General features: G+C 35.0%; 1 protein-coding gene and 1 long non-coding RNA gene across 2 annotated transcripts; one reads left to right on the top strand and one right to left on the bottom strand.

Annotated features, from left to right (window-relative positions):
• The first annotated feature begins 642 nt into the window (after positions 1 to 642).
• Positions 643 to 5,096, top strand: LOC116164101 (uncharacterized protein K02A2.6-like). The gene is made up of 2 exons (XM_031478228.1): positions 643 to 4,771; positions 4,853 to 5,096. The coding sequence occupies exons 1-2, from the start codon at positions 906 to 908 to the stop codon at positions 5,094 to 5,096; spliced, it is 4,110 nt and encodes a 1,369-aa protein (XP_031334088.1). The 5' UTR covers positions 643 to 905.
• A 12,664-nt stretch (positions 5,097 to 17,760) lies between these two features.
• LOC116163235 lies at positions 17,761 to 18,514 on the bottom strand. Its single transcript, XR_004143702.1, has 3 exons — positions 18,234 to 18,514; positions 17,844 to 18,186; positions 17,761 to 17,789 (listed from the first exon to the last, which is right to left on the bottom strand). It is a non-coding gene; the product is annotated as an uncharacterized LOC116163235 (long non-coding RNA).
• Between the last annotated feature and the right edge of the window lie 585 nt (positions 18,515 to 19,099).

The following is a 19,099-nucleotide window of genomic DNA, read 5'->3' as shown; positions in this document are numbered from 1 at the left end:
CACATGTCACGCGTGACAGTTTGCAACTGATCAGTTGTATCTACGAGCTTTAGCGTTAATTTGTTGATATAATTAATCGTTAGTGAAAATTCCAGGTTGTGTAGTGGTTCAATGGAGCAATTCTAATAGAAAATCAAAAGGAACGGAAATGTAATACTTTCGATTTCCAGACATTGAAGACTTTTCTCGAAAATGGATTGTTGCATGTCGTTGTAATGATAAAATTAACTTGAAAAATGGTGTATTTTAGTATTTACATTGCTGTTTAATTTTATAGTCTGTATTTGTTCTGTCCATTTTGAATCCAGCCGTTTTGAAGCACCGCTATGGGAACGACTTCTTAATTACACTTTTAAAAATAGCGGACATTTGAAACCTGATCCTGTACCTACTTTAAAACCACCACGTAATAATGAAAATCAAAATAACAGGAAAACGAAGGAGAGATTAGATCTTTTGATAACGCATTAATTACATAATATTTACTTAAAAAGCCGCACTTCATGTTTAGAGCCTATATTTTTGGTTAGAGTTTATTTCATACGATCTATAATGTATTTATTCAATGTTTATTATGTCAATGGAATTTCTATATTTTTCAATATCTATGGTTGTCGCCTCCTGGCGGGAGACAGAAAAATGACAAGCATGTAATGGTACCACGCGAGTATTGTTTACTTCATTATTATGGAATAAATAGGTCAATAAAGTGGGAAGTGTGTTTTCAGTGCTCATTAACATTTACCAGACCTTCTAACCACAAAAACATAATAAGTGGCGACGAGAGAAGCAAGATGATATCAAATGCGGGTTAATAGGAAAGGTTAAGGTTAGAAGCGCCGTACGTAAACATCACGACTACTGTAAGTACAACTTTATTATCAAGTACATATAAATTGTCGAATATGGCTGACCCTACTCAACTCGATAGATTAATAACCGCAATGGTGGGCATGACAACTGCTATCCAACAACAACAGCTAGCTAATGCAAATCAGCAATCAAACGTTACATTGATATCAAATTTCGAAGCTTTCGACCCAAAACACCAAACTTTCAAAAACTATAAAGAACGATTGGAAATACATTTTCGAGTAAAAGGGGTTATCGATAATAAACCGCTGTGCGCTAATCTATTGCTGCAATATATAGGCTCAGCTAATTTCGACTTGCTTACTTCATTAGCGGCACCACAGGATCCGAAACAATTGACTTACGACGAGCTAATGGAATTATTAGAAAAACATTTTTCCCCAAAAAAGAATATTATTGTCGAGCAACACAAATTCTTGTGTGAATCACAGAGCAGTAACGATTCAATTGCTGAATATGTAGCAAAACTAAGAAAATACGTAAATGGTTGCGAATTTAATTGTGAGTGCGGCAAATCAATAGCAGACATTTTCCTGAGAGCACAATTTATACGCGGTATTAACGATACATCAATTAAAGAACAACTTTTGCAAATTAGTACGCTGACTTTTAAAGAAGCCGTGGATAAAGCAGTAGCACTGGAAGCGTCTAAACTCGATACTAAACAAATCTCGAATAATCTAGATAAATCAAGTGACATTAATCGGTTATCAAGGTACCATACAAGTAATCGAAGTAGTGAAAACGCAAATCATCGGTCTAAGAGTCGGTATCGGTCAAGAGACATTAAAAACAATCAGAGTGAATTTCGAAAACGGTCAAAATCGCGAATTAATTACAGAAGTTTAGGTATCGAAAATCTGTGCTTACGTTGCAGTCGAGATAATCATTTATCGAACACTTGTCGAATCGAAATCAATGCACTTAAATGTAAATCATGTGGGAAAGTAGGTCACGTAGAAAAAGTGTGCATCCAAACCTTATTAAAACAAAAAACATCTCAGAGGCAAAAACCATCTACAACTGCAGAAACAAACTACGTCGAGCCAGTTCTACACCATTTTGATGGAATCAATCAAATCGTCGATATTTTTGAAAAATCCAGAACGTCCAATCATGAAGCTCAAAAATACTTCACAAATGTTTATATCCAAGGAAGACGTCAAACCTTTGAAGTAGACTCAGGTGCAGGCTTCACACTTATACCAGAATCCGATTACGCTAAACTACGTCTAAAAACAGTACTAAAAAAGTCCAATACAAAGTTTCGGTCTTACACAGGAGACATCTTCACTCCAGTAGGCTCCGTTTCGGTACAAGTTGAGTATCAAGGGCGAAAATCTCAAGAGGAAATGTACGTCGTACCTTCAAGATTCCCTCCTATCCTAGGTCGCGTGTGGATACGCCATTTGCAAATCGACTTAGCTGAAATCGACAAAAGAAACTCGATGTCCAATACTTCTAATATCTTATCCATCAATATAGTACCAGCTTTATTTGAAGAATATAAAGAAATTTTCGAACCCAGAATAGGATGTATTCCAGATATTACGTGTTCCTTGAAATTACGAGAAAATGCTAAACCAGTATTTATTAAACAACGAGAAGTTCCACATGCTTTACGCGAAAAAGTAGAAAAAGAATTAGATGACCTTGAACAAAATGGTATAATTACAAAAGTAAATCTTAGCGACTGGGGTTCACCACTTGTCGTTATTCCCAAACCAGATGGTAATGTTAGGTTATGTGTCGATTACAAAATAGCCGTTAATCCTCAGCTCAAATCCGCTCATTATCCATTTAAACGCATCGATGATATTTTAAACAATCTCCGGAATTCAACCTATTTTTGCCGATTAGACCTGTATAAAGCATATCTACATGTACGAGTTGATGAAGACAGTCGAGCAGTACAAACGATTTCAACACATCGAGGTACTTATCAAATGAACAGATTATCATTTGGCATAAAAACAGCTCCAAGTGAATTTAACCGAATATTGGACCAAATTCTTCAAGGCTTAGAGGGAACAATGTCATACTTTGACGACATCATAATCCATGGAACATCACATGAAGAATGCCAGAATCGACTTAGACACTGCCTAGAGCGTTTAAGAAAATATGATCTACACCTCAACAAAGACAAATGTACTTTCTTTCAAACCGAAATTCAGTATCTAGGGTATATCATTCGTCAGAACAAGATTTCTAAATGTCCAAAAAAGGTAGAAGCGATCAACAGTGTTCCACGTCCTCGAAATGCAGATGAAGTACGTAGATTTTTGGGAATGGTTACATACTATTCTCGTTTCATACCAGATGCATCAACCATGACACATCCACTTAGACAATTACTGCGTAAGGACAAACAATTTTTTTGGTCGTCATCATGCGAATCAGCTTTTATCAAACTGAAAACCGAAATATCAAGTGAACGGGTACTGGTTCCCTTCGATCCCAATTTACCAATTACACTTGCGTGTGATGCAAGCCCAACAGGCATTGCGGGAGTATTATCAAACATTATCGACGGAGTTGAACGACCTGTAGCGTTTATATCCAGATCACTGACACAAGCCGAAACAAATTATAGTCAGCTTGATCGCGAAGCTCTTGCCATCCTGTTTACAGTGGGCAAATTCTACAATTATATTTATGGTCAACCATTTACCCTAATCACGGATAATCGTCCTTTAACAAGAATCTTTCATCAGAATGCAAAACTGCCAGCGATGACATCAGCTCGTTTACTTCGTTATGCTGCCTTTCTACAACAGTTCAATTATGAAGTCCAACATCGGAAAGCCGAAGATCACGTCAATGTTGACTTCTTTTCAAGAGCACCTTCTAATGAAAAATCAATTGGAATAGAAACAACATTAGACCAAGAGTTACAGAACTTAAATGACCAGGTGATAAATCAAATTTCAACTTATTCTCTCACAAGTACATCAATCGCATTCGAATCTCAGCAAGATCCAGAACTGTCAAAAATAAAGGAAAGCCTTATACATGGAAATCTCAATAATCCAGACTACAGTCTTCACGATGGAGTTATATTCAAAGGCCAACGTGTAGTAATACCAACGAGCCTTCGTGCAGAAGTTTTAAAGGAGTTGCACCATACACATGTCGGTATCGTCAAAATGAAGCAGTTAGCCCGGAGGTATTGTTATTGGCGAAATATCGACAAGGATATCGAAAATCTTGTTCGACAATGCGAAAATTGCGCCCTCATCAAAAAAGATCCTGTAAAAGCTCCAGTACACCACTGGGATGAGCCCAAGGAAAACTTCGAACGAGTCCACATCGACTATGCAGGACCCTTCCAGGGATTCTATTTCCTCGTACTCGTTGATTCAAAATCCAAATGGGCAGAAGTCAAAGTAATAAAAGAAGCACCAACTTCAGAATCGACAATATACCTTTTGCAAGACATTTTTAGTGTACATGGATTGCCAAGAAATTTGGTATCAGACAACGCCACAATTTTCCATAGTGATACATTTCAAACATTTTGTAGAGAAAATGGAATCATGCAAAAGTTTATTGCACCAGGGCACCCTGCCACAAATGGTCTCGCTGAAAGGAATATTCAAACCCTTAAGCAGAAACTTACAGCCATGGCAGACGAAAAGCTCTCGATGAACCAGAAAGTGCGTGAGATATTGTACCGATATCGAGGCACACCATTGAATTGCGGTAAAACACCAGCTCAACTTTATCTTGGAAGAGACATTCGACTTAAGCTAGATGCACTACGTCCATCAAAAGAACCTGCCAGTAAACCAGCTGACCTTCCCCGAGTTCGAAACCTCAGCGTGGGAGAGAGAGTCCAAGTTCGTTGGTACACTAACCAGAAGCCTACATGGAAATTTGGAGTAGTTCTAAAGAAGTATGGTCGTCTACACTATCAAATCAGACTAGACAATGGCTATATTTTTAAACGACACATAAACCAACTCATCAAATCTAGTGTGCAACCGAAGAAGAAGGTCACATTCCAGGACAACATCGAAGACCAACCCAAGCCAATGGAATTAGAAGAAATTATTATCAGACCCGACAATTATGCTGCAGTTCCAGACCAAGGAAATGTTCCTGTGATGGCTCCCCCAGCCGAAGCTGTTCCTCAAGCGGCTCCGCCAGCTGTTCAAATTCGAAGGTCACAAAGACAGCGCCAGGTTCCGAGACATTTTCAAGATTACGTTCGAGACTGATCATTTTCGAAATATTTCATATTGTATTATTTTTCATATTTCAGTAATCGTTATGTTTTTATTTAGCGTGGGAGACTATAATGTATTTATTCAATGTTTATTATGTCAATGGAATTTCTATATTTTTCAATATCTATGGTTGTCGCCTCCTGGCGGGAGACAGAAAAATGACAAGCATGTAATGGTACCACGCGAGTATTGTTTACTTCATTATTATGGAATAAATAGGTCAATAAAGTGGGAAGTGTGTTTTCAGTGCTCATTAACATTTACCAGACCTTCTAACCACAAAAACATAATACGATCGCTAAATCCCAGAAATACCCGACGCGACGATCTCTACACAAATCAGTGTGATTTGTTATCTAAGAAGCGTAATTTTGCTCTATATTCTGTGGTTTTGTTCGCACGTGACGTCACACTAGATGCGCAAGAGCATACCGTTGTAAGTGTATCGTGCATCAATCTATTGAGTAGTTCAAATGAGTAGTAGATACAATTGACAGCTGTCACATTTTTAAAAATACCGCCGTTCAATTTAATTACGAAATCGGTTAGGTTATTGCTTAGAATGTCAAGGAGGACACTTCGAACATTTATTGTAATTGTTTGCGTTATTTATTTTCTTATTTTCTTCATTTATGTATTGAATAGATCAAATTAGTAGAATACCAGGTGCACATGACCTACAAATAATTGAAGGTTGGTTCACAATGAATTGTGATGTCAGCGCGTGCCATGTGAAGTCAAGTTTTCGTAAGTTTAAGAAAAATGTATCCTAAAGTTGCTATGGCCTCACATGGCTTATTTAAAAAAATCTTACCGAGTGCTCTTCATCACAACGACTATGAGTTGCAGTTCATAGTCACACAAGTTGCGCGATTTGGAAATGTGAACCGCGCACATCTCATAGATTGATGTGTTTTTTTAAAAATCAAACATAGGGAAATTACATTGCATGCAAACTCCTATGTTCGCATTAAAAAAAAACTCATTGTATATGGTTTTGTTCTTAGTTTGACTTTGGCACGTCTCATTAGTTGATCCATGAATATAATAAATAACAATGGGCTTTTCTCCTTTTCTGGTATTTCGGTACATGCATCTTACTACTCTACTTAATTTATTATTTACAGTTTTCTCATTCAGAGATTCCCAAATTTTATTTCTTTCATATCCATAAACAACAAATATATGGTTTTTAATCTAGCCTTCATTCTACTGATGAAACAGCTTCATAGGTGTGCTCAATAAGGTAATTCCTCTGTAGTGTAGACCATCGCATTTCTCTTCTTAAAAATTGGTAGGATTAGTCCAATTTCCCAGTCCGTCGGTGGCTTTTCACCTTCCAAACTCTATTAAATATTTCCAGAAGTAAGTAATTATCGCTTTCTCCCATGAATCATGATACATTTAACCATTTCTGTACTAAATCTGTCATTCCCTGGTGTTTTCCCATTTTCTAATTCCTTTATCACTGTTATTTCGCCGTTTTCCTGCTTCTTGCCTTCTTCTATTACAATTATTTTTTCTTCATCTTGTACCCTTTTTGTTGCGCATCCTCCATCCCACATGAGCAGCTTTTGAAAGTATTGCTTCCATCGCTCCATCATATTGAATTTTTCCGTTCTTAGAACATCCCCTTTCTCGTTTTTAATTATTATGAGATCTGTCTTCTTATTGTATCTGAAACTTTGAAGAATAATTTTTGGTTTTCTTTGTTGTTCTGTTTGAGTTTGACTCCGAAGTCCGCCCATGATCTTTGTTTAGCTTCTTATACCAATTTTTTCACTTTTATTCTTTATAATTTCTTTCCGCTCTATTATTCAGGTACTGTTGCCATTTTGCCATTTTGCCTTTTTCACTTTTACTTATTGCTTAATTTCTTCCATCTACCATGTCGTTAGTTTCTTGTTTCTATTTTCTTTGTATATTCCACAATGTATTTTTAGCTGCCTCAAACACTGTATTTGAATATTTCCCACAATCCTTATCTCCCTGACGATCAATACAACTTTAGAAATAGACACGACCTAAAATTTTCAAAACTGCGCCTTACACGAACAAGAAATGCGTTTAACTATTACGGTATAAAATTTATGAACAAACTACCAAACCAAATAAGATGCCTGCCAACAAAACAATTTCAAACCCAAGTGCGAAAACATCTGCAAAACAATGCATTCTACAGTGTAGAAGAGTACTTAGACTGTGATTTCGATATGTGTGGTTGAGTTTTCTGTTTGTTTGTCTAATATTTGTTTTTGTTGATATACATTAATCTTATTGTTAAATGTCTTTTTTATCTATACAAATACTTTTTTTCTCTTTTCGTGTATACATACCATTGTTATTATACAAGATTTGCAATTTGACGTGTGCAAACATATTTATACATTTGTACAGCACAAATATACATCTATCTATCTATCTAACCTGTATTTTCTATTGCTTCCTTGTTGTTTAATATTCTTCTCTTTACTTCTTCTTCATATCCTTGATCACTTCTTTTTCCTTTAGTTTGAATGTGTTAATTGTTTCTCTCTCTACTTTTCTTTACTCCTCCTCCTTTTTTTCCGTTCAGTTTTTGCTATCACAAGAAATTCGTATCCTCTTTTAACTTTCAGACCTTTTATCTCATTCTAGTGCTGCCCTCTCAAATTCCGTAACTACTTCCTCTTCTTTACCCGTTAAGTTAAGCTCTATACATTCCAAGTTCCTATCTTTGTATATTTGGGTACTTTTGTCTCAGTTTTCTCTTTTGTACTTATAACTCGAGTTATTCTCTTACTACCACTCGTTATTTCCCCTACTGTATTCCTTTCTCTTCCATCAAACTCATTTCCTTGTCCTTTGCTAGTGTCATTGTTGCAGAAGTAACTTAAAACGACCGATTTCCAGCGTGTAATTCAAACCCTAACCGGAAAACGAGGCGACAAACACACTTTAGAACACATAATTCAATGACAAACGTGGCAAGATTACGAAAGCTCGCTGCTAAAATCTTGAACTTGGTGGAATGTTTTTGAAACTTTGACTCTTTTTAAACTAAAAATTGTTCTTCCACATAATTCAACGGGAAAAATCGCAAAAAGTTTAACACAAATGAATGCTCTCGTTACACTAGGTCCTTTAAATATATGCTAAAGATGTAAAATTACTGTCTATTCGAACGACAAGCAATCCCTACATGTAGGAGAAATCCAATTGAATTCTGAAAAACTGAAATGTTCACTATATGTAAAAAGAAAACATTATTTCACTTTTTCTGGCAGCATTTACGTACATGTCCAGCGTGTACCTATACAACTTTGTAGTTTATAAATTTAATTACTTCTTTAACATGTGAATACTTATTACCTAAGGGTGATTTAATTTAAGGAAATTGCATAAGCAACCTTTATTCAGCGTTTAGGTATTGTTAAAGGAATGCAGATGATTCATATCAAAACCAATTTTGTTTCTCATTTAAATGCGTTTTATTTATGAACGTAATGAAAAGAATGTGGAACGTAATGTGCTTTGAAATTATTTTGCTCGTCGATTTTCTTTTCAGAATTTTTTCTTTATATGCTTCATGCCATATTTCTCGACACAACGCATCAGATTCACAGGTTTTTCAATTCTATAAAAGTGTAATTTTCCATCCATTTATTTCCATTCATACAGTGTGAAAATAGTCGCACCTTGGATGACGTATGAAATGAAAATTGCAAGTTAAGTTTAAGGTGTCCAGGAATCCACTTGCAGAGTGCTCTATTATTGATATATAACACCATAGTGTAAGTTCTATTCTTACACTATGATAACACATTCACTAAACGTAATAAATTTAGCAGTGTCTTGCTGACTAAATTGCGGTTCCTGAAAGAATAGTGCACATCTCGTTTGTCATAGACGAACATTAGAAAGGAACATTATAATTACAATGCCCAACTTCTACAAAGCGATTGCAGATGAAGTTGAGGATGTCTCAGGACTCAGGAGTGTTGAGAGTGCTTCCGTTTAGTTCCCCTTCTAAGATTAGAATTTGTCAATGTTGTTTGATACCCAGTTACAATTATGTACGTATACAGGGTGGTGACTTGGCTAGAGCATCATAGGGATTTCAATGTAAAATTCATAACATGCAATTATTGGCTCCCCAAATTATTTTAGAGCAAAAATGTATTAAGGTTTTTTGTAGAAAACAATTTTTTACGTCAATCAACCGTATTAGTTTTCAATTTTTTGCATAATAAAGACGGAAAATTGGAAAAATAAAACCCCTACCTTTTTCAATAATCTGTGATGCCATGGAATTTTATAATACAAAAACTACGCCAATATCCGTCATGCCATGGAATGTTTGCTATAAAACAAATCAAATTCTATCAAAAGTATTATATTTAAAACAGCGAATTCAACATAAAGAAAGGCCAAATTACTAAAAACGGTTTTCTAATATAACAATTTACAATAAACGTTCGAATAAGTCACCATTAACTGCAAGACAGTAACCAAGTCGATCATAAAATCCATTTCGAACTGCTACTATAATTGATAACTGGATATCTTTTTGTTTTAGAAAATTCCATGGCATCGCAGATTATTGAAAAAGATGCGGGTTTTATTTTCCCAATTTTCCGTCTTTATATGAAAAAAATTGAAAACTAATACGGCGGTTTGGCGAAAAAATATTTTTTCTACAATAAACTTTAATACATTTTTGCTCTAAAATAATTTGGGGAGCCAATAATCGCATGTTATGAATTATACATTAAAATCCCTATGATGCGTTACGCAAGAGTCACCACCCTGTATATGTTTAATTGATGTATGTAATTGGTCCGTTTTTAACTTCCTCTTTGCGGACATTTTTGTATCTGTACAACGGCAATTTCAGTTTAATATTACCAGAAAATCATAAATGACGCTCCATTTGCCCGTGTTATTCCTAAAACGGGAAGAAAAATCCCCATTGTTCAAAATTTTTATAGCGTTGTTAACAATTTGAAGCACTCTTAAGAATAAATTCTTGATTGTTTTTCTCCTAAAGCTTAACGTTGATCGCTAAAATCCGAAATTTAAAAAGTTTCACTGAATATTGCTTATCAACTACGTGACAAAACTAAATTGAACAGAACAGCTTTCGGAGGTGTCAACTTCAGTAGTTTCCGAACTATAAAGCGAGGGAAATAGTTATTCAATTCACTGTGAGGGTAAGGAAACTCTAGCAATTACAATTAGAAGTGCTTGCAGAATTTATTGCACTTGAAGTGAAGTAAGCGAACGACTTTCTCAAATTGTTCTCGTTTTACCCTCCATCTGTTTCCAAAGTTCTTTCATTTAGACTGTAAATGTTTGTAGGTATTACCTATTAAATTGAATTGATCTAGCGATAAGAATAACGTATGCTTCTTACGAAATTGCCAACTTATCTAGATTTCCACAAATATCTGTGACACATTGAAATTTGCATGTGGCGCACTAAAAACCGTCACAATTAAACAAAAGTAATTACTTGCGGTGTACGCGTCTTCTGCGTTACAGACTGTATACGTTTTTATAAGCACTTTGTCTCCGATCTCGTAATTTGAAGAAAGGTTCCGTCTCTTGTCCGTGGCAAGTTTGGATTGATATCTCCGCTAATTTCCGCAATAATCGACTGTCTCAAAATAAATGGAACACCCTAACATTCAAATATAAGATTATGGAACTGGGCGAAAGAAAGCTTACCGCAACTCACAATTGAAATGACCCACCCTCGACTACACCGCCTGAATCTGATATCTTTTCTAGGCAAAACTATTGTATATAACCCGCTATTCATTATTGTTCCGTTTCTTTGTTATACTCGCACAAAAAAGTACGAAATTTACCCTTTATTAAATTAGTACTTAATTCTAATTAGTTCGCGATTTTTAGCGAATTTTTGAAAAAAAAATACGCTATTATATTGTTTATGGCTGGCTGGCCGGCTGTCCGGGTGAGATCTCAGCAACTACAATAGCTAGAGACTTCAAATTTGCACTAAAAGCTTTCTGCTATAGTATAGATCTGCAGGCTCTAGTCTATTTTGAATTAGATTACTTGTGAGATGGATAATTTAAGAAAATAATTTGGTTTTCGGAGGTGCTATAATTTTACCGTTAGATTGCGCTACAAGTATAAAAACTTAATTATTTACTTTGTGATTTGTTTTACAAAATAAAGATGTACCCTCAATTGAAATTAAATAAAATTAATTATTTAACGCAGGCAAAATTACTCGTGAGATCGATAATTTTAAACTCGCTAGTAAAATACTGACCTGTATTACCAAAAATGCGCATATGCTGATTTACAACTTGTTTTATGATACGTTCTCTCGTAAATACTTCGGGGCTCACATCGTTGCGACTTCCCGCGTTTTTTTTAAATGTTGTTTGTGTTTATTACTAATAATTTATTGATTGTCTAGTCAAGAATCATTGCTCTCGATAGTACTCGTATTCGAATCCACTCGAAATCTGCGCTAGTTAATAACAAATGTGGAGTACTATTTGCAACAATAGTTGTATGAAGTCATGGCTCTAAAAACTTATTAAAAAAAATTTTAGACAGTTTTACATCTTTTATACGTAATATATACCGCCAAAATTTTAACAAAATTAAAATAACCGTTTTGCAGCAAAAAATATTTTAGGTTTTTAACTTTGACATTTTTTTCTTCTCCTATTTGTAGACTGTACCTATACAGTAAAAGAAAGTCTTTCGAATTTTAATCAAAATTTTGCGTGCAAAAAAAGTTGTATGACGTCACGCCGCTAAAAGTAATAAAACAATAGGTCGAGGGATTAAGTTATGGGCTACGCATTCCCCTGACAGTTAGTAAACCTCATAACAGATTCCGAAATGAAAAATGATGATTATGGTACGTCCGAAAACACATTAACCAACTTTAAAGAAGCAATTTATTGCTATTAGCACTCAAACTCTTAATTTGAAAGACTTGGTGGCGATCAAATTCCGAAAATTTCAAAGTATTTATTACACAACTTTTGATTAATAGGTACCTGTAATGAATCTTGGTACGAATAGAAACAAAATCTGACATGAAAACTCAGGTGAAAACTCTATCTGGATCGCACAATGGATTCGAATAAACATACAGTTGATTGACAATGAAAAAAATTTATTGTGTAACACAATGAAAAAATATTAAAACAAATCCCCGTAAGAAAGAAAAGCTTACAAAGCTTGTTTGGACATATTACACCGCACGCTGGCGGTCGTGAATAAAATAAGGAATCTTAAAATTACTACTTACTAATGAGATGCATTAAACTCACGCAAACGTTGCATAAACTGCATAATTTTTATAATAGGGAGCATTAACTTTGTATATTTTATGAGTAATAAATACGATATACCAACGCAAATTCCCGATCCGAATCGATTCTAGTAAACTTTGTTTGAAAACTCATTCAGACTCCCTGGGGATACATTTGTCATATTCACAATTCCTTTACATGTTTATACCAATGAAGTGTACAAAACATCGTTGTATAGGAATAATTTTTTAAGCTCGCTTTACATCAATTCTGATGATGGTTTCTAACTTAATCCACAAAATTTGTATAAGTCTACATGTACAAATTTGACAGCAAATGTCTCGGCAAACAAAAATGTTCTGTTTACACGAGATATCAATTTGATCATCTCATTTAGACTGCTTTGAGATATATTGAACTGATTCGTTGGAAATTATTAGTACTCAATTAGGCTAAATAAGACACATTTTGGAACACCTTAATATTTAATTCTGTTGAAAACATGTTCGTGTCCGACTTCCTTACATCAAGCAAACTTAAAGCAAAGGGCAAGGTTTGAGGATTGGTGAGCAATTTTTTTAGTATTATGATGTAGGCAGAGCAACTTTGGACATATAGTACAGTCAACTCACCTAATCGCCTTTATCGTCTTAAGTTATGCAAATTCACCCCTTACAAACTTTATGCACATTTAAAATGGATGTGTCTCATCAATTAAACAGAAAAGCTATTTCACCGTTGCCATGTCAAGATGGACACGTCCAAGTTCGAAAGTTCGTTGTACACGTTTTCCGTCTTTCGAAACCAAGCAGTTATTAATAATAAAAACATCTACATCCATGGAAGCGCTATAAACTGTTTTCTTTCAGTAAATTCTTTGTACATGACGTTGAGTGCTTTTTATGATTTAAGACGTACTTTTATTTGTCACTCCTTCATGAATGGCGTTAGTCCGAACTCGAAAAACTTACCTACTTAACGGACATGCTTATTAAAGTATTGATTGTTTGCGTTGTTCTACACTTCGCATCGCGTCTGCTTAAAGTAATTCAATATGCATTAATCAGCAATTTATCCAAGTACCTGCATTTATTAAATGAATTGCGAATTAAAACGAAAAAACGCCGAAATTGAAAGGTTTATAAGTAAATAGCTTGATGTTAGCTAAAGTGGCAATTCCCAAAAGAAGCTATTCGCGTTTACAATAATTGCACTGGGGGAATGCAGATATAGTGCTATTTATTAAGAAATAGATATAAAGGGGGTCAGTCTTATTCTATGTGTTAGTTCTATAAAAAATGCTTGAATTTGTGCACTACAAAAATCGATGAATATAATAGCACTGTGTAGGATAATGGCTTGAGCAACATACTATAGAGATTTCAATCTGCAAAATTTGTGATATGCAATTATTTGTTCCTAAAATTAATTTAGATCAAAAACGTATTCAGCTTTCTTTTGTAGAACAGCCTCCCTACGTCGATCCACGGTATTAGCTTGCAACTTTCTTCATTATAAACCCGGAAAATAATTAATAAAAGTTAGATCAAGTATTTAGAACCGCCTTTGAAAAACTTTACTTTCAGTTATCAGAGTTTGGAATGCCAGCGTAAGTAAGTTACTACGTGATGTAAATGTGTGTTGTTCAAAAAAATAGTACACCTGAATGTTAAATCTTCTAATTAGAGGGCGGAACAAGGAGAGCGAGAATTGTGCATCGTGGGATCGAGTTGTTTTTTAAATTTAACGAAAGATGTTACTTATCAAAGTGAATATGAATCCACCTTGTTACTTATATGGTTCTGCCTACGCCACTTATAACAAGTAAGTCCGCTTAGATGTCGCTGCTGTCTAAACTATAAATATGAATAATTATAGCTCCACCCATTTGTCCCACTCTCAAAGGCAGATATTTTACTGCACAGATAGTTCAACGTTATCAATTCTCAGCTAAACTTATCTTCTCGTATTCTATTCGAAATAAAGAATATTTCTTTAGTTACTTTTTAGCAAAAAGTCATTTATTAAGTATTCTTTGCTTTTAGCTTGGCCACACGTATATTTTATATACAGTAAATTTTTACTGACCGAAATTACCTAACTATTGGATGTGTATTGCGTAACGCAGAAATATTAAAGAAACGAAGAAAGCTTGTGTATTTAGTGAAATTGCCATAAATTAAGGCAAAATTTGCTATTAATCCGAAAATAAACCAACTTTTGCTATAAATGATATCTTCCCAATTACGGCAATTTTATATGTGTGTTTTCCGTCATCGTTTTAGATTAAATATCCTCGCTGATCGTTTATAATTTATAATTTTATATTGCTGCCTGTCTGTTCGTCTGTCCGTGTGCACGATAACTTAGTTCAGAAACGTCCGACCGCTTTGAAAATTGTTGATGTTTCTAAGCATAAAAGAAAGATCGTTTTTCAGGCACGTAGGAGACCACATCCTATGGCAAATGGCACATTATTTGAAAACCAATTTAATCGTGATTACTAATCTGCTTTGCTTTTTAAATTCTATTGATTCGTTTCGAAGATAATTCGCATTTGAAATGTTTTTTTCTAAAAAAACCAAAACAAATGCGATCTGTCACCTTGTATTAAAATTTTATTTTGACGCTTCAATTTGTTTGTTAAACTTAAGTGAACCTGTCAGTTCTCCGAAACGAATCAATAGAATTTAAAAAGCAAAGCAGATTAGTAATCACGATTAAATTGGCTTTCAAATAATGTGCCATTTGCCATAGGATTCCATTGACGTGTTCGAGGATTTTTCGAAATTTCTAAATTTAATACCCTAAAAGCCCTCTGTATACTTCTCGTTGGGCCACTCTGTATATAATCACCGCACGCAGCACATTTTGGATCATCTACGATATTGACCCTGAACAATGAGGCAGCGAGATTGTAGTGATCCGCTCTGCATCTAATTATTGATACTGTAATATTACGATTTACTCTAGATTTGTGGAACCAAGTTTTAGGCGAGTCATTGTAAAAAAGTTTAAAATATTTGGAAGCTTTATAGATGGATTGTTCTAAGCAGTAATCATTAGTATTAATATATGAAGTTTCTTTAATTTTCTGCGAAAAATCAGTGAAAGGAATTATAAAGTTAGGGGTAGAAGTTTTACTTGTGTAGGATTTTGCTAATTCATCAACAGCCTCATTTCCCAATATGCCAATATGAGATAGACACCATACGAAGACTATATTCTTGCTTGGATCTTTTGCCATAATTTTGTTATATTCGTATTTTATTTTGAGAATATAAAAATTTAAATTTATATTAACTTTGGCTGATCCTAGACATTGGAGCGCACTTAACGAGTCAGATACTATCGCGAAATTGGCAACTTGATTATTTCCAATTGATTCTAAAGCTTTTTCAATGACAAAACATTCTGCAGTAAAAAATTGACGTGTCTTTCGGTAGGGCTTGACCAGATTTCTAATTTGTATTGACATAAAAGCATGCAGAACCTACATGACTGCTTTGGTCATTTGTTTTACTGCCATCTGTGAATACTACGTGAGAGTCGTTTTCCGTGAGAAACGCATTTAAGATTGTATTTGGATCTGTAGCTATTTTCATGTGTTTGCCTAGGTCGTAATTAACATTTAGGCTTGTTTTAAGGACATTGTAATCAAAACAATAAATGTTATAGTTCTTGTGCGCTTTTATAAGATCAGTAACATCCAGTATGCACTGTTTTAAGAGGTTAGGTTTCTCATTTGATTTAATTGTGTTTCTATTGCCATTTTTATTGTGAATAATGGACTGGATAGTTTCAAAGGAAGATAAGGACAGAATTTTGGTGAAATAGCATTTACCCAACCTTTTTGAGCGTTCTTGAATTGACTGCAGTTTAGATTCCGCAAGTACAACATTATTTGGGGTTGTTCTCCTAAGGCAGTCCTTAGGCAAGCAATTTAGACTTTTTCCAATTTTTCAACATGAATAGTGGCTGTCGGGAAATAAACAAAACTACAGTAGTCAATAATAGAGCGAACAAATAGTACATTATATATCAAGGTAGAGAAGTACAGTATTATTGCCTGAGCACCAAGATTACATCGCGAGGCGCTTGCGCCGAGGGGTGTAAGGTGCGAAGTCTATAATAGACTTCTCTACCGTGGTTATATATACTATTTTTTTCACTACTAGCACTTGAAGTACTTTAAATTAACAGATTATATTGATAAGAAAGTGAACGGTAGGACAGAATTTTTTGTTTATTAATTTAACATGTCAATCAAGTGCGTAGAAGTACAAGTCAAACAGGCCGTATTTTGTTCTGTCATTGAGATATTTTCAAAGAGTAATTTCGTTCGAATTTATTCAAAATGTGATAATTTTAGGTAGGTATATAATTTCTCTGAAAATGGCGGATGGTGACAATTATTCATTTTTTTGACTACTAGCGTCTGATGACATGATTATTAACCTTTTTTCCACTTGTAAAGTAGGCTTTCTCGGCATTTGTTCAAAGTGGTTAATAATTTTTTATTATTAACTAGTAGTCAATGATGAGAACTGTCACGCTGTCACTTTTAGAAAACACAACCCGAAATTTCGCTCAATGAACGTTTAGACAAGTTCTCTAAAACGAATAATTGCCACCATTCGCAATTTCCAGAGAAATTACATACCTAAAATTATCACATTTTGAAAAAATTCGAACGAAATTACTCTTTGAAAAATCTCAATGACAGAACAAAATACGGCCTGTTTGACTTGTACTTCCACGTACTTGATTGACATGTTAAATTAAGAAACAAACAATTGTGTCCAACCGTTAACTCTCGTTATCAATATAATATGTTACCACACCGCGTTGTAAACAAAATGGTTATCAGCAGTCTAAGAAAAATAAATAACAGTTACAGCCCATTTGGGTTTTTGGATAGGCATATATTTAATCAAAATCCGCTAAATAAACATATCTTACTACTTATATCTTTAGTTTTGCACGGAATTCTAGAGAATATGTCAAAATATAACCTACGCGGTAACTTACCTAACTTTGTGCGTTCCTTTTTAGAAGATAGGCGATTCACTGTGAAAATCGGAGACACCTATTCACAGGAACACATTTTAGAGAATGGGGTGCCGCAAGGGTCAACTTTAAGCTGTTCTCTCTTTGCAATTGCAATAAACGAAATAGCTTCAGGAGTTGCGGAGACAGTTGACAGATGTCTGTATGTCGACGACCTCATGATTTGCCTCGCCGGAAAAACTGTAGGTAGTGTAGTGCGTAGTTTGCAAGGTTCCATCAACCAAATTGCTACAAATGCAAATTCAGTAGGGTATGTGCTTTCTGAGGAAAAAACCAAAGCAATGCATTTTTGTAGGGTTCGTAGACCTCATTATGATCCTGTTATGTTCTTAAATGATCAAGTAATAAGTGTACCGAACGAAATTAAATTTTTAGGACTCACATTTGATAGGGAATTAAGATGGACCAAACATTTGGAGAACCTACTAACTTCAAGTAGGAAATCGTTAAATGTGTTAAGAGTACTGTCACACCTGAAATGGGGGGCTCATCCTAAATCCCTTCTTGATGTTTATAAGGCGTTGATTCTGTCACGTATTGACTATGGGTGCTATAGTTATTCCTCGTGTAATTCCACGTTGCTAAGTAAGCTGGACAAAATTCAAAATTTAGCAATTAGATATTCCCTTGGGGCATTTCCAACGAGTCCCGTCTGTGCTCTCAACGTGGAAGCGAATATTCTCCCGCTTGCTCTTCGCCGAAAGCAGTTAATAGTTAACTATTACCTGAAAGTACATCAAAATGATAAACACCCAAACTATAGATTACTTACCGATGCAACTAGACCTACACGGTTATATAAATCGCAAGGTGAAAGAGCAAGACAATTCATGGAGGAGCTACAGTTACAAGAGGATAACATTGTAGATTTCACAAAGGTGGCTGTCAAGCACTGTGTAAATGAGCGCTGGCAGGAGCAATGGGCGCGGGCCGATACATCTTTGAGAAGAATTAAACCAAACCTAGGACCACTTTTTTTACTTGACGTGGAACGTCTGCACTCGACAAAGCTGTATCGGCTCCGTTTGGGACACACTGCTCTCACGCATAGTTATTTGCTGAAGGGTGAGACACCATCTTTGTGTAATAGATGTGGTATCAATTTAACACCAGAGCACATACTTTGTGTTTGTGTAAGATACCAAAATGAGCGTGACCTATTCAAAATTAGTGTGATATGGGAAACAAATTTTGCTAGTCAGGATCGCTGTAGAGGTGTGTTGGGATTCATGCGAAGCATTGGAATTTTAAATGATCTGTGATAATCTGTGATATTATGCGAGGCATTGGAATTTTGAATGAAATGTGATATTCTGTGATATTAGTATGTATGTATGTTGCTTAGTTCTTGTTCGTTGTACTTGTCTATATCTGTGTAAAAAGTAATAAAAATGGGCGATAGGCAAATGGCCTCAGCAGCCGAAGCCTTAGGTGGGGTTTTAGTGGGTATTCGCAATGGGAGAGCCCCACACTACTCTGGAACTTCCTTCTAGAGTGTGCATAAGGAGCATTTCCCCACCTATACAAAAAAAAAGAGCATATTTTCCCATACGTGTTCATCACCAAAATACACATATAAATCAAATTAGGACTAGAGTAAGGCAGTTATATACCAATTTAGTTCAAATAAAATACCAA

Source organism: Photinus pyralis, unplaced genomic scaffold, assembly GCF_008802855.1.
Source record: "Photinus pyralis isolate 1611_PpyrPB1 unplaced genomic scaffold, Ppyr1.3 Ppyr1.4_LG2, whole genome shotgun sequence".
NCBI lineage: Eukaryota > Metazoa > Arthropoda > Insecta > Coleoptera > Lampyridae > Photinus > Photinus pyralis.
The sequence above is the reverse complement of the archived record's forward strand: the minus strand, read 5'-3'. Positions and strand labels throughout refer to the sequence as shown.

Excerpts from the sequence above, each read along its gene's own strand:
- LOC116164101 (XM_031478228.1), top strand. The coding sequence starts at position 906 with ATGGCTGACCCTACTCAACTCGATAGATTAATAACCGCAATGGTGGGC. Across the intron at positions 4,772-4,852 it reads TTTGGAGTAGTTCTAAAGAA|TGTGCAACCGAAGAAGAAGG; the intron begins GTATGGTCGTCT and ends CATCAAATCTAG.